The sequence below is a fragment of the Agelaius tricolor genome, unplaced genomic scaffold, assembly GCF_023055355.1.
Source record: "Agelaius tricolor isolate 1412-34295 unplaced genomic scaffold, bAgeTri1.0.p SCAF_3, whole genome shotgun sequence".
Classification (NCBI taxonomy): Eukaryota; Metazoa; Chordata; class Aves; order Passeriformes; family Icteridae; genus Agelaius; species Agelaius tricolor.
This window is the reverse complement of record NW_027269263.1, coordinates 37,075,906-37,090,653: the sequence shown is the minus strand read 5'-3', so window position 1 is coordinate 37,090,653 and position 14,748 is coordinate 37,075,906. Positions and strand designations below refer to the sequence as shown.

Genomic DNA, 14,748 nt, shown 5'->3' with positions numbered 1-14,748 from the left:
GGGAAGATAGATCTGAACAGAATAAAAAAGTCAAGATTAAGGATTGTCTATTTCAATGCAGTGCACAAGGTGCACATTATTCAAGCAATTTATTTTTTGAAAAGAAGTAAGGCAGTGCTGATATTCCTGGACCCCAGCCCAGAAAGAAAGCCTAGTGTAATGAAATCCCTCTGGAAAGGATACTTTGTAGTATCCGACTTCTTGCTGTCTTTTTGGATTCCTTTTCAAGAGAGGCTTAATTAGTTTTGCAGTTCAGGTTTGCTCTGCTATTCACCTTTTCACCTTTGGGTGAAAAACCTGCTGCAGATGCAGAATTCCATTGCCTGGCCTGACTTCTCTGCACAAAGTTGTTTGAAACAGAAGCATCAGGATTATTCCAGTTTCTATAATGGAATGGTGTACAGTAAAAAGTGGGTTTTGTTTTCTAGCATTCAGTTTTTCTCTCAATCTGAAGGTAGTCGGGAGTGAAAATTCTCCATTTCTTGTATCTTATTGATGGTGTGTAGCATTATGTAGTGTAAGAGATTGTTGCATTGTATCAACATGTCATTTAGCATTTGAAAAATGAGGTATTTATCATAACTTTGGGTGAAAGTCTCTACGGCCAGGCTACGAAATACAATTTCTGAGCTGTTTTACTTTCCTCATAGTCTGGAGAACAGACTGGTGGTGGGAGTGTGAAAGGAACTACTTTGTGGACCACTTGCTCTGGACTTCCTAGTTAATTTCTGTAACTTTTCTTTTTCTTTGCATTTTACACTTTTCTTTGCATTTTACACTTTTCCATTGAACCAAATGAAACCAAATTAAACCTTTTCAGAAGTTTTACTCTTCACTTAAGAGAATATAAGAGAATATAGAGAATATAGACTATAGAGAAATTACAGGTCCTACATGACTTTCACTTCAAACTTTCTAAAGATATTTAAGGAGATGCTTTGGAGGTACCATGAAAACTAGGTGGCTCCTTTCCTGGATTTAGTGATGGGACATGTTCTCTACATCTCTTTTTTAACCAAATTTACAGTCTTTGTTTTTTGAGCAAGCATTCCCTGTGAAGTGTATAGCACACTGTCAGGGCTTGTCAGGGCCTTCTCTCTGTTTTTTTTTCTGCTCAAATGGGTATTTTGGTGGGGGCCTTGTTCAATTTCTAACATGTTTTTATATTAGCTCTGAATACTCAGTATCTGACTCTTGCTTTAGTGCAGCTGAAGAACAGAGGTGTTATGTTTTAATTTGTAGTATAGCTCCCCTACTACAAGAACTTTTAAATATCTGTAAAAACAAACAACAGCACAAAAACCTGAGGAAAAAATAGGATATATTATCTAGATGCCTACTAATTGTCAGGAGTAGCAAAGAAATAGATGCCCCTGTAGAGAGTGAAATATGGAGGAAAGGAGCAAACACAGAGATTAGTGGGGTTTTTTCCTTCAGAAAGTACTTTTTTGACCACCAAATTTGTGTAGCATACATTTTATTGGTTTTAGGCAAGAGAATAGACATTGCCCGTTATCTCTTCAGTAGGACTACATTCATACTTAATTGAATGTAATGAGGGGGTTAAGTTGCTGAAACTACAAGACTTACTACTTGAATTACCAAAGCTGTTCAGAACTGAAGGAGCCTCTGAAAGCTTTATCTATAGAGGGAGCACTGGGCATCAGATTAGAAATAGCAGTGGTGGAAGTCTGCTTCCCTTTCCCATTCTTTCTGCAGAGAGTTTTTTAATGATGCACAGTTTTCCCAATGCTTTATATTTTCTTTTAAATCCAGAATTATCACATTTTCTCGGAATCCTAGAGGCTGGAGCAGCAGGAGGTGACAGGGTTTGGGTTTGCTTGGCTCAGAGAGAGCTCTGTTTTCCTCCCTGTTGGATTTGAAGGAGTGTGGGTGGTCTGCTGCCCCCAGTGGGGTGTTTGCTGGAGCTTGCAGGGCTGGTAGAGCTGGAGAACAAATGAGTCCCTGTGCAGTGCAGTAGGCAGTGTGTCCTGCACTGGCAGTGGACTGTGCCTGGCACAGGGTGAGAGGCAGAGGTGTGGAGATGGAAAGAGGAAGCAGCTTTGGTGGAGCTTGCTCTTCAAGAGTCATGCTTGCTGTCTTCCCCAGTGCCTCTCTGCCTCCTGGAGCATTTCTGTGGTCTCTGTAGCCACAGCAAGGTTCTCACTGCTCAAAGCTGAGTTCCTTCCTCTGCTGTTGGCAGGGAGTGGTCACTCCTCACTGAGGTTATGGTGGATCCTGTTTTCTTAGGCTCTGACATTTATATTCCTGTGTGAGTCCCATCTTCCACTCCTAAGCCATACACTGTCCCATGTAGAAATTCTCATCTGTTTCTGATCATTTTCTTTGTTCTTGTTTTCACCATCTCATTAATAAATGGTTAATTATTAATTATGGTATTCTTCAGAGTCTGAGTGTCTCAGATGCAAACTTAAGAGACTACAGAGAATACAAGCAGTTGTTTTGAGGCTGCATAGCAGTGTAGAGAAAAATTTTCTAAATCACCCTGTTACATTTATGTGCCATCACTGAAAAGAAAGACTCTGAAAATGCTCTTGGTTTTCCCACTTGTCTTCCTCACACGCTTTAGAGCTGCTCTTGGGGCTCCTGCAGAGGATTTTTCAGTAGCCTGGAGACTCCTTTCAGGAGCCTCCTTTGCCCAGGGCATCTTGATGTGAGATACCCTGTGCTTTGTTTCACACACAGGGGGAAGGACCACAGATGCCATAGGGCTTGGTTTCAAACACACCAGTATTTGAGAGATGACACAGGAGTAGAAAAGGGTCTGCTAGTAGAGACATGATGATAAAACAGGTATTTCTGTAGGCAGTGTTCCTAACCTTGGGTGTATTCAAATGTGTAATAAAACATCAAAGCAATGATGTGCTTACAAAAGCAAAGATCTTAGTAATAAAATTATTGGCATTTCTTGCCAGTGTGAAAACTCCTGATTGTCTGCTTGGAGAAAGTCTTGGGGAACCAAGGAGGAACTTGATGTTGTCATGGGAAAGCTTTGAAGAGCTTCCTGTGACTTGATGCTGGTTTTATACAGTTATACCATGCTCAAAGTTCAGCAGATTAGCACTGCTTGGGCAGGAGTTTGAGTCATTGTGGGGTGTAATGATCCAGGTGCCTTTTAAATTATGTTGTGCCTGCATGCTATATACATATTGCTAGTATCTGTGATTTTAACACACTGGAGACAAAGGTAGAACTGAAGGTTTTACTGGACAATATGTATTTTTGTTAAATGACTAACATGGTTTGGGGTTTTTTACATTTAGGGCTAGCAGTAGGAGGCTAGTGTCAGTCCCTAATAGAGAGTATGCTTGGACAGGAAGAAGCAGTCCCCACTTTGAATTGCTGTGAGCCAAGCAGTCAGCACCAATATATTAAGTAACTTTTTACCTGTTGAGGTCACTGGTCAAGCCAACATTAGAGATCAGCTCGTGTCCAGGGACTGTGGTCATCTCCTCCTTCTGCTGTCAAGTGGTGTTGGCCAGAAATCTCCAGCCTTCTTGGAAGGATTTCCTTATCCAGACAGTGAAATGCAGGCCAGCAGTGTGCTGGCGGGGTGGCTTTAGGAGCTGCTAGACATGCCTGTTTTCTCCACACTGTACTGAGCATTGAGGAATGCCTTTTTTATTTTGCTCAGTAAAGGAAGAGTGCATTGTGTCAGAAGCCTGGGTGCCATAGCCTGACAGTGAGTGTTAGAGTTTGGAGGAAAGTATCAAGAGCTACAGTGAAAGTCCTCTTGTATTGTATTTTTCTCTTATACTCCTGTTATAAACATTCACTTATTATCTAGTAGCTGCCATGGCTAAAGTAAGAAATATTCTACTCTTCTAAGAGAGAAGAAATGTACAAGGTACACCCTTGTTAATCTCAAGTGCAAAAAGCAAGTAATCATTCCTACTGCAATGCAGATATCTAAAGAAGGAGGGTCACAGCTTGCTTGCACTCTAAAAATGATCAGGTTTAAGCAGATCAGATTAGGATTGAACAAATTTTCTGTTTTAGCAAAGTTTAACACGTTTTTGCTTTTCTGCCTCAATCAGTTTTCTCTTAATGATAGTTCCCTGTGAGCTCTCACTGAGAAGTCTGCTAATTTTGGCACAAAGTCACCAAAGCCCACAGGCAAGTTGGTCTGTCTCGCGCTGAGTCAAATCCTGTGTGTCAAACTATGTCACAAGGCAACTCAGTATCTTCTCTCCAGTTTTAGCCTTGAGTTTTATTTTTCCTCTGCTATACAGTGTAGATGTTTACATAGAAAAGTGGTTTTCCTAAAGACTGTTCAATAATTTCCCTGAATTTGCTGCTACTAATATAATGTCTACTGCAAAGCTAAGATTAGCATGAATCTGTTATTTTCGCACTACACTATTGTTCTGTTCATCTGGCTTTATAATCTTTCATTCAGCTTTAGTTCTGAAGCACAAACCTGCAGAGATGCAGTAAAGCTGTAACCAAAGCACATTAAAAAGGAGCAAGTGCAGCACCAGGAAATGGTGCATCACCTTCCTGATGCTCAGCTGCACCAGCACAGCAATGCCCTCCCTCACACACTTCATCACAGTACTCTGCTGCTCCTGCCTGCCTCTGCACATTCCCAGCATCTGGAAAACAACATAAAGCAAATTACAGCAAATTTTACTGATTGAAATATTTGAAATAAAGCAGGGAATGACTGTACAGTACAATGGACGATAGTGAAAAGAATCAAGAAGAAATATTCCTGAAATACACAAAGAAACATTATTTTCCATGTAACAATGCAGGAAGGTATTTATTTACAGTGTAATATATTGTAGAGTTAAACAAAAACTAATCAGATATGAAGTAACATGCTTTGAACAGTGATTTTCCTCCTCAAAATCCAGGATATGTTTCATTGGAGCTATTGCTAAGGAGAAAGCTTCCTACTCCTTACATCTTAAGGGGAGAAATCAAATTATTCTCCAAAAAGAGTCATTAATAGATCATTAAATCTGATAACGATGTATTTCACATCAGTTTGAATACTACAGTTCTTCAATTACTAACTTTCAAAAGGAGGCGAGGTTTTGGAAATTGCAGATTGCCAATCACTGTTTAATTTTTAGTCCTTTCTTTTTGTGTACATGCAGCTGCTGAGAATCAAAAGTTTTTTTAGAAAGCTCACAAATATAGCTGCTCATTTGGATTAGGGAGGGATGAGCAGCTGAGCTGGAAATTGGAAGCATTGTGCTAGTTTCACTGATTCAAAGTCAAATACAGCAGTTTTTTGTTTCTTTCCTTTCATTAGTTGTGTTCTTTATTAACTTCCTAGCAACTGCATTGCCTTGTCACACATAATGATGTTATAAATTATGTTTTGATATGAAATCAGTGATGCTGTGTCTTGACAGTGTCATGGTAATGCAGTAGTGCTGAATCCTAGGAACTAGTTAGGCAGGGCCCTTTTGGTGATAGCTGGATAAAATTTACTCTGGAATACAGCTGAACAGAGTTTAAGGAAGGTTGCAACTTTTGTTTATAATTTCTAGGTAAATATGTTTCACACTTTCCATTGTTTCAATGCATGGGTACAGTGTTTCTCTGCCTAAGGCAGTTCTGCATTGCAAAAATCTTGTAGTCTGTTTCAGATCTCTGTCAAGGAAAAAAAAAAAAACCAAAACAAAAGCACCAAGCAAACAAACAAACAAAGAAAAACAAACCGTGATGGGAAACAGTTTATGGAACTCTGGAAGTCTCTTCTTTCTTCTGTGGAAATTCAAGGTCCATCAATATGGAAAATATCCTTGTGAATACTTCTCCATACTGAACAGTGCCTGTGTGTGTGGCATATATCATAGTGACACACCTCCACATTGGGACAGGTTGGAAAGACACCACCTTATTTTCCAAATATATTATTGCCTGAAAAGAAAGCAAAACCTCATTTTGAGCCTAATTAATAGGGACATTTGCCAATGGAGACAGTCAGATACTACTTAACACACTCAGCTTCTCCTACACACCGTTCTTACTGTGAGCAGGTTGTGGGGATCTTTGTTCCTGAAACCAGACTAAATGGAGAAGTTGCAGTTGAAGTCAAAGCAAATGAATCCTTTACTCATTCCAGCCATTTGCTTCCTAAGAGCTGGGGGAGTGGAAATGGCAGTAAGTCTTCACAGAGGAAAAAATCTCTTCTGCTCTGCAGCAAAGAGTTCTGCATCTGCCCCACATCTGGCACCACTGTATGTGCTCCTCCTGATTATTAGGCTTCATTTTCATGGTATCTCAGCACTGCTGTGTTGCTCTAAAAAATGCTTGTTAGCAAAGAATTTACTTTTAAAATATATAAACTCAGCACACCCCAAGAGAATATTTCCAGTCAAGCACTGCTGGTTGTTTACAGTTCATTTAGGAGTATTTTATTGTAGCAATGAAGGTTAGTTTGGGGTATTTTTTGTTCTTTCAGCTCTGTCAGTGGGCATGTCACTGCAGTAAGGCAGTGGGGTCACTGTGTATCCCCCTCTGCTCAGAGCTGGTCTGTCGAGCTCTGTAGGTCAGGGTAGACAGGGACATGTCTAAACTGCTGGGTGTTTCCTCAGCACCCTTTTGCTTCCCAGCTGTTTCTGCCGTGCAGAAAGTGGGTTGGGAGGCAGATGTAGAGAGCAGTGTGGTGGAGCCAGCTCTGCTGACCAGATGGTGACACCCTGGGCACCACACACATGGAGGCTCTGTGGGCATTCCTGCCCTGCACAGGGGCCCTCTGAGCTCTGACCTCTGCACTCCTGTGGGGAGGTGGGAGGTCAGAGGCTGCCTGCATAGCAGAGGGGACAGCTGCTCACCTCCCTTCCCAGGCAGGTGGGACAGCAATGAAGGCAGCAGTCATTCCCTCCCCTCCTCCAGACACTGCTCAGATGAGCAGAGTATGACCTGGGGGCTGAAGTCTCTTGCAGGAAAAAGCCTTACATGGCTTTTTTTCCCTAAAGGGAGGCAGGGATCAAGAGTCTGAGTCTGCTCACATTTCAGGTCCTTTTGTCCTCCTTGCAAAGTATCTCTGTGCTGTCTCTCTGTCTGAGTAGATTGAAAGGTACATATGCAGCCCTGTGTGGTACTTTCCTAATACAGTGAATTCTTAACTTTAATAATACATCAGTGTAATGTGAGGAATCAGAGCTGTCTTAGGAGGAGCTCTGTGGACTTTCCTGAGTCCAGCTGAGAGCAGTGCATTCCTGTGCAGAGCACCGTGGCTCATATTCTAAAGCTAGCAGTTCAGGTTGAGGGGAACCCCCATCATCATCACACACCCCTGATCCCTGAGCTGTGGGAGGCAGGCTGTTGTTCATTAGCTTTACATTTTGGCCTAAATATGGCCTAAAAATGTAAAGTGATGGAGAAGTTGTGAAATTATTGTATTCTAACTACCACTGCTGTTTAGTTTAGCTTGAATTCAGGTCTGTGTTCTCATCTGTATTACCTGGTTTGTGGCATAGTATAATTGTCAGATTCATCCCAGTGATGTTTTTTTGTATGGAGTAAGTTCTGTTTGTTTGAAGTAATACACAGTGTTTTATGCTCTTGCCTATTTTTGTTTCACTAAACATTGTAAGGTATAAATATCTACAAGTTTCTTACTTTCATCAACAAATTCAGTTTATCCCCTTATGTTGTTCCAACTGGATATGTTTTACTGAGTATTTTTTTAAGCCTCATAAAATACCAGTACGAAGATACTGTATCAGCATTTCTGTTAAATGAAAAAAAATAAAAAATATTCCTGTGCCCTTCATATCCTGCTAAAGGATATATATATATATATATATATATATATACACATGGAGGATTCTTTGACAAATTGCAAAACTAGTCAATTTATTACATATTTACTTAGGGTTTGAAATAGTACAGGATTTTTTTATGCTACTTTGATTTTCATTTAATTTTATATGCATAAATTTCAGAAAAAAAGAAGTCATTGTTTGATCTTGTATTTGGCAGATGCCAATACACACTCAGATCCCTGCTATTTCCTGAGAGAAGCAAGTTGTCTGTTGGGCCTTTAACTCTGCTCCTTGCCTGTTCTGAACTGGGTGACAGACCTCCCACTCGTGCTAAAACCGTCGCTTTGCTACTAAATTCCTTCGGGTAGGACAGGGTGGAGCTAAAACGAGACAAAATCCAGTGGTCTGTGTCCTGCCTTCTGCTCTTTTCATTGGCACTGGCTAAATAATTGTGACAGATACAGTATAAATGGAAATGTTTATTTGTTTTTAGAGACACACTGACAACAGGAAGTGCAATCAGAAACCAGTAGCTCAGTCCTGACAAGCAGCAGTATGTTTTAAAAGTCAGATGTATAAAATGGGGTTAAATACTTCACATACTTTAGTGTAGAAAAATACATTGTGAATTCTGGAAGATTTATTAACTGTGTGCTGTGAATATAGCTGGTGTAACAAAGCTGTTACTTTCTGTCATTAAAAGGTTGATACAAAAGGACCTTTGTTTTGTAATGACATTAGTCTTGATTTTCCAGGGATTTCTGCCATTCAGATCTAGCAGAAGCAAAAAAATCAAATCAAATGTGAGAAGATGGACACATAGTCAAGGAAATCATACCATCCTTGGGAAATGGTTACATAGTCTTGCTGTTTAAAAGTGTATACTAGAAGTTGTGATAAATGTTGCAGGGGACATTGCAGTAAATAGCATCCCTGGATTAACAATTTGATATGTACCATGATTGGAGCAGGTGTAGGCTATGTACTGAAATGCTGTTAATTTATTTGTATAGTGATATGTTGATAGATGCTCAATACTTAAGTAAATTGTGGCAGTGAATGATTTGACTCTTACATTTGCCTTAAAATCCATTAAGAGGAAAGCTGCATTTTGAAGCATGTGTGTATCCATAGAAATCTCTGTTAAATTTGCTGCTGAGAACCTTCGGAAGAAAGCCTTTGAGAGACACTCTCTCCCAAGAAAATTCTGTTGATTTACATTAAGGGATTTTGAAAGAGGACTTGTCACTATCAGTTTTGTTGTTTATTTGTTTTCAGCCTGGAGAAGGTAGCTAGAGATGAACAAAGGAGCCCTTCAAAGCCTTTCCTGCAGAAAACATGCCATAACATCATTGGAAACACAGTAACAGGTTAAGACTCCAGAGCATTGGTCTTTCTTTAGCTGAAGCATCTATTAAAATAGCTGCTTCTTGTAATAAAGAGGGAGGTCTGGAGGGCTGTGGGCAGAGTGACGGAGAGGGAGGGGATTTAGGGCTAACAGGTGGTCCTGAGACGCGCTGGCTGACGCTGAGCTCAGAGCCAGCGCGCTCACTGGGGGTGTCCGTGGGCTCTCCTCTCTCCTCTGCACACATGTGCCTCTTGTTCCTGGGGTAGCTGTGGAGCCCCTTCAGCCATGGCAGTGAGAAATGATCTGAACAAAACCATCAGGAGGATAGCACGGTTTTTTTACTGGTTTCCTAAATCGTTGAGCAGTTCGAGGAGGAGGACGGTAAAACTTCTCTGGAAATCTCCTGGTAAGTCTGCTGCTATTTTTCCTCAGATTTTTTTTCCTTCTAAACAAAACAAAACAAAACCAAATAAAATAAAACCAAAACAAAACAAAAAATAAGATAGAAAAAAAGGAAAAAAACCCTGTTTCCATTGAATTGGTTAACTTTTTCAGTCCAGAATTGTTTGCATTTTTTCATTCTTGGAGGCTCATTACGCAAAACTGTCAAAATATCCTGGAAATGTAATAGAAGGTTCATCAGGCATGTTCTGACAAAGAGTTCCCTTACAGCTGCATAATTTATTCACATCACTGATATTTGGTATCTTGTTTTTGCTGTGTTTCTCCCTTAGGGATGCATATGGGAGCTCTAATATCACTCAAATAATTGCCTGAAAATTTGGAATTAAGCTGTTAATTGATCTGGAAGGCTGTGCAAAGACTGAACTGACTAAAGACTTTAACTCACTGCACCAGTGTTCACACACAGTGATGGGCAGCTTAGAGGGGTTTGTGTTCAGCAGTGATGCCCTTGCCTTCTCTTCCATTTTACCAGCTGAAATGCAGTACAGCTCAGCTCAGCACTTAGTAAAAGGCGTTGTTCCTCACAGTGACTCAGTGCTCTGATCCTTGTGCAGGCCTGGCAGAAAACTGTTTGCATCTCTGAGATTAACATTCTCATAGATACCCTTAAGGCCCAAACATGGTTTTGTCCCTTTAGCATGGTCTGTGAAGGCTGAGGTGTGTTCTCAGGGTTTGGAACAACATACGCTGCCATAGCGGGGGAAGCCGAGTTCCTGCTGTTCTTCCTAAGGGACTATTGGTACAAGGTCAGTTTGCTTTTGGTTGAGACTCTTTGGAACAGGATGGTGAACTTTTCAATTCTGCAACATTAATAACAAGTTTGTATTTGCATGAGGTAGAATTTGGGTCAGTTGCACAGCCGAGCAGTTTTGTACTTCAGACAAGAGATCTGTGACTTTTGAAAGGGGATGTGCCATCTGAAATGTGTCACAGAAAGGTTGTTAGGCTCAATGTCTAAATGACACATGACTTCTTCCCAAAGGAGTCCACAGATTTCAAATATTCAGAAGGAAATGCCAAGACATTGAAGTCTGTATGCAACCTTCCTTGATGAATCTAGAGTTTTGAACCTTTCTTGGAATACTGGTAATCTCAGGTCCTCCTAATACATGAAATCATCCTGAGTCCTCATAACACATCAGATCATTCCTGCATCTCTTTTATTACTGCAAAAACTATCAATAAACATTATTGAGAGCTTTAATTGCTAGCTGGGTTACACATGTGTGAAAATGTTTGCATGCCAGTTCTCTTTTCCCCCAGTATTGCAAAAATATCAATTATTGCATCCATGACTTGTAACAAGAAACTAGGTGAACTCTGAGTGCTTTAAAAATAATGCTTTATGTGGGTTGCCTTCCTTCTCCCTCTACATCTAGTGGTTTGAATAAGATTTACCTTTTTACTTTCAGTTTAGTGTATGTTTTAGCATCTCTTTTGAACTGAATTTGTAAATAGTGTCTGAAGTGCCCTAAAAGTCCTTTGCAATGAGATATTTGTCACAAAACTGTGGGTTTGATGGAAATGTGTCATTTCAGCAGAAGGTTAAGTCCAAGCAGAAAAAAAATCTCAGTGTGAAAATTCAACACAAATTTCTTATAAGTTTACAGAAGCCAATGTCATAAACTGGAAGCTGAAGTCCTGATGCTCCTCTCACAGGGGAGGAGATTCCTGATTGCTCTTTAGTCTGTACAAAGACAGCAAGTTACACCTGTGAGTTAAACCTTTGCTACCCTGAAGTCCACAGACATTTCTGCCTTCTTCAGTGTCCAGAATTTTCCTTTAGTTTTTTGGTGAATTACAAAATTACCCACTTCCTCAACTTCCTCGACTCTGAAACACCACGTTTTGGTAATCCTTTACCAAGGTGCCCTTCTGTCCTTCTAAGAGAGTTGTTCAACACAAAAGCCTACCCTGAGCAGTGCTGACCATCTACCTCGAGCAGAACTGGCTACCATCCCTTGGTACACAGAGATTTACCCTTGCTTCCAGCATACTAGAATCCAACTTTTTGCTGTCTTTCTGGTGGGTTTTACTCCAGGACTGGCAGTAACAGAATTTTTGATTCAGGATGACCCAGCAGAACAATTCTGTGTTGCTAGGCTTGCCCTACAGATGAATAACCCAGCTGGCAATTAAAGCTTTCAGTAATACTTACCGATATTTTTTGGCCACTTGTGCTTTAATAGATAAATTAACATTTTAACAACAACAAAAGAGAAAATTTCATTACTTGGAGACGTTAGGAAGATCAGAGATTATGTTCTCTGTTATGCTTTGTCATAGATTTTGGGTGATCTCATTCATCATGTGAACCAAGAGATGGGCACTGTGCCTCTGCATAGTACCCTCAGACTTGTTGCTCTTGTTCTGCTTCTCTCACTCTGTGTCTCAGGATGCCTTGTTCTCTCTGCTTGACCCAGAAACAAAATCTGCCAAAGCACAAAATTAGTTTATTAAGTACAAGAATGAATTTAGTACTGTTGTAGGTCACTGTGTTCAGAAAGGTGCATTTGACACAATTTTAGAAAGAGCTGTCAAAGCATAATTAGGTTGCTGTCCCAAAAAATTCTTAGCTTTTCAGCCTGTCCTTGGATGGGTACTTTGGGATTGTTGACCACAGACTTTGGCCTACAGCTAATGTGCTCCTTGCAAAGCTCTAAAAGAAGGAAGATAATTTGTGGGTGCTCTTCAGCAGCTGATTTTGATTAAGTTACTTACTGAGGTATTAAAAAATGTCTTAGACATGGTTCAGAATATACTAAATATACCTGATAATATTTTAACTGCATTTAGTTTGATCAAGCATCCATAACATTTTATAAGAGGTTTAAACTGAAGGATGTAGATTTTAGGGTTCTGGAGCCTTCATTTCTTTGAAATATATTTGAATTTTTCCTACAGCATCTTAGGAGAATTTATGCTGGCACATCATGTGACTAGAAATTTTATCATGATGAAGTATGTATGTACAGAGAGAGATATTGGAAGACAAAGGAATTAGAAAAAATATCATGAAGGGCCATGATAAGATTATAGAATGATGCAAAAATTCAAAATAGACAAGTAACTCCTGTTTTCTCTGTCTCATAGCAGAGGAATAAGGTGAGGGGTGACAAATATAAAGCAGATAAAAGGATTTTTCAAAATTATTTTTAATTCAGCATATAATTAAATTGTAGAACTCATTACCAGAGGATGCTGCTGAGGTCAGGAATGTAACAAGATTTAAAGAGGGTCTGGAAAAATAAGAATATTCAATATTATGATAAGTGAACTACAATAAAAGCTTTGAAAGACACAAATCTTCTTGCTTAAGGGTTTAAGATAATTTTTAACAATTAAGGATTAGTCTGAGATAATTTTATGGCTCAGATCTCACAACTGTTACTGTTTCATGCAGTTTCTCCTTAAGCAACTAATGCACCCCCCCTGGAAGAGATAATTTTATGATCTGCATTGGTTTAAACCTTTATGATATTTTTTAGGCTTATATAGAAAAAAACCCCAGATTTTAAACATGCTCAGAAGAGAATCCCATATTATCCTGTGGAAAACAAAAAAAACAATGCTCGATGACTTTTAATTTTTTTTTAACTTTGCAAAACTGCCCCAGGGGCAAACCCTGCTTGTTCTGCAGCCATTAGAATAAATAAATACCTACAGAAATCAAGTCTGTCTGAGGTGGGTGATTTTGTGTCCTGTTTCTTGCCAAATTCTGCTGGCTCATGAAGACCTTTATTCTCAGCTCTCATCTGGTGAGAGTTCTCATAATTTTGAGCTACGGTTTCTACTAGGTACTTTGGAAGGTTCTTTCAGAGGGCAGAAAGTGAGAATTTATTGACAGAATTTTAAACTGACTGTATTTCAGGCAGCTGGAAATTGATTTTTACCATTTGCTGTTGGTTAACATTTTTTGCAACTTTTCTGCTCTACTGAGTTACACCTTTAGTCCTTCTCAATGTTAAAGTTAGAATATTTTTATTGGTTTCAAAGGACTTTTGGTCAGAATGACTAAGCATCCAATATAAAATTACATTTATGTAAGAATATGTGTTATGGAAAATAAGTGGAAATCTTTACATGGGTATGTTGATATGCTTTAAACTTGCTACCTCCTCAAAGAATTAGCATATAGAGTTTTAATTGATCATGCAGTACAAAAACTCAAACTTTCAGCTCTCTCTTCAAAATATATCCAGCTGACAAAATAGATCGATAACACATCTGGGATGGGAGGACTTTGTTAGCTCAGTATGTCAACTTAGATTGTCTTAGGTTAAAATATTTATAAATTAATTTTCTGGGGTTTTTAAAATTTTTTTTAATTTTTTAAAATTTTTTTGTTTTCACATTTGGCCAACTAACATATTAGTTATGGGCTTATGCTGTGAGTTCCCATGTCCTTCTGTGACATCTTTAATTGGATTATTCTGTCAATAGCTTGGGTATGTGGAGGCAGCATACCTTCATTTGGGAGACTAGCTAGCTGGGAAATTAATGAACAGACAATGTCACTCTACTTCAGTGTTTTTGTCAAAACCCAGCTGGTGAAAGCCATGGCCTCCCTGTCTCCCTGAGGCCAGGGGTGGGTGACACTCCTGCAGTCCCTGTGCTCAGGCCTGTGTCTCCTGCATGGATTCTCCTGGTCATCCCCACAGTTCACTGGAGCCCTTGCAGGCCCAGCATGCAGGGCTTGCAGAGGGGTACTGAGAAGGAGAGTGGCCACCACTGGGAATGATGGAGAGAGCTTTGTCCTAACAGAGACGATAGATAGAGCATTGAGGCATTTGGAAACTGTAGCTCTGAAGCTCTACATCTCTTGTTGATGCTACATTTCTTGTCCCTTTTGCCAATGTCAAGCAAAAGCAGTTGGAAGATGCTGTTTCTTTCTCTCCACTACACCTCTTTGCTGCCCTCAGCACTAGCAGGAGCATGAGTAGATGATGATGACCAACTGTTATGCATTTAACTAAGCACCTCTCCAGCACAGCTGCTTCAAGATTCACTATCAGGGCTGGCATGATGACCCAAAACACCTGAAATAAAAGCTGTGAATTGGTCATTTATGAAGAGTGACATTAATGAATTAGTAGTGTGGAATTACCTGTTTTAAAGAGATAATGTAACATTAGAGCTTGAGATGTAAACATAGACCAAGCTTGGATACAGCATGCAAAAGCA

General features: G+C 39.7%; 1 protein-coding gene across 2 annotated transcripts in view; it reads left to right on the top strand.

The window, feature by feature from the left end:
* Positions 1-14,748, top strand: part of RASSF3 (Ras association domain family member 3) — a 106,011-nt gene that overhangs the window by 2,682 nt on the left and 88,581 nt on the right. Inside the window, exon 1 of one of the 2 annotated variants that reach the window (XM_071423506.1) lies at positions 9,308-9,505. The exons of the other annotated variant lie outside the window; for it this stretch is intronic. Coding sequence (XP_071279607.1) covers positions 9,385-9,505 — 121 coding nt within the window. The 5' untranslated portion in view covers positions 9,308-9,384. Of the gene's footprint in view, positions 1-9,307; positions 9,506-14,748 lie in introns of those variants that run through there. 2 annotated transcript variants of the gene reach the window in all.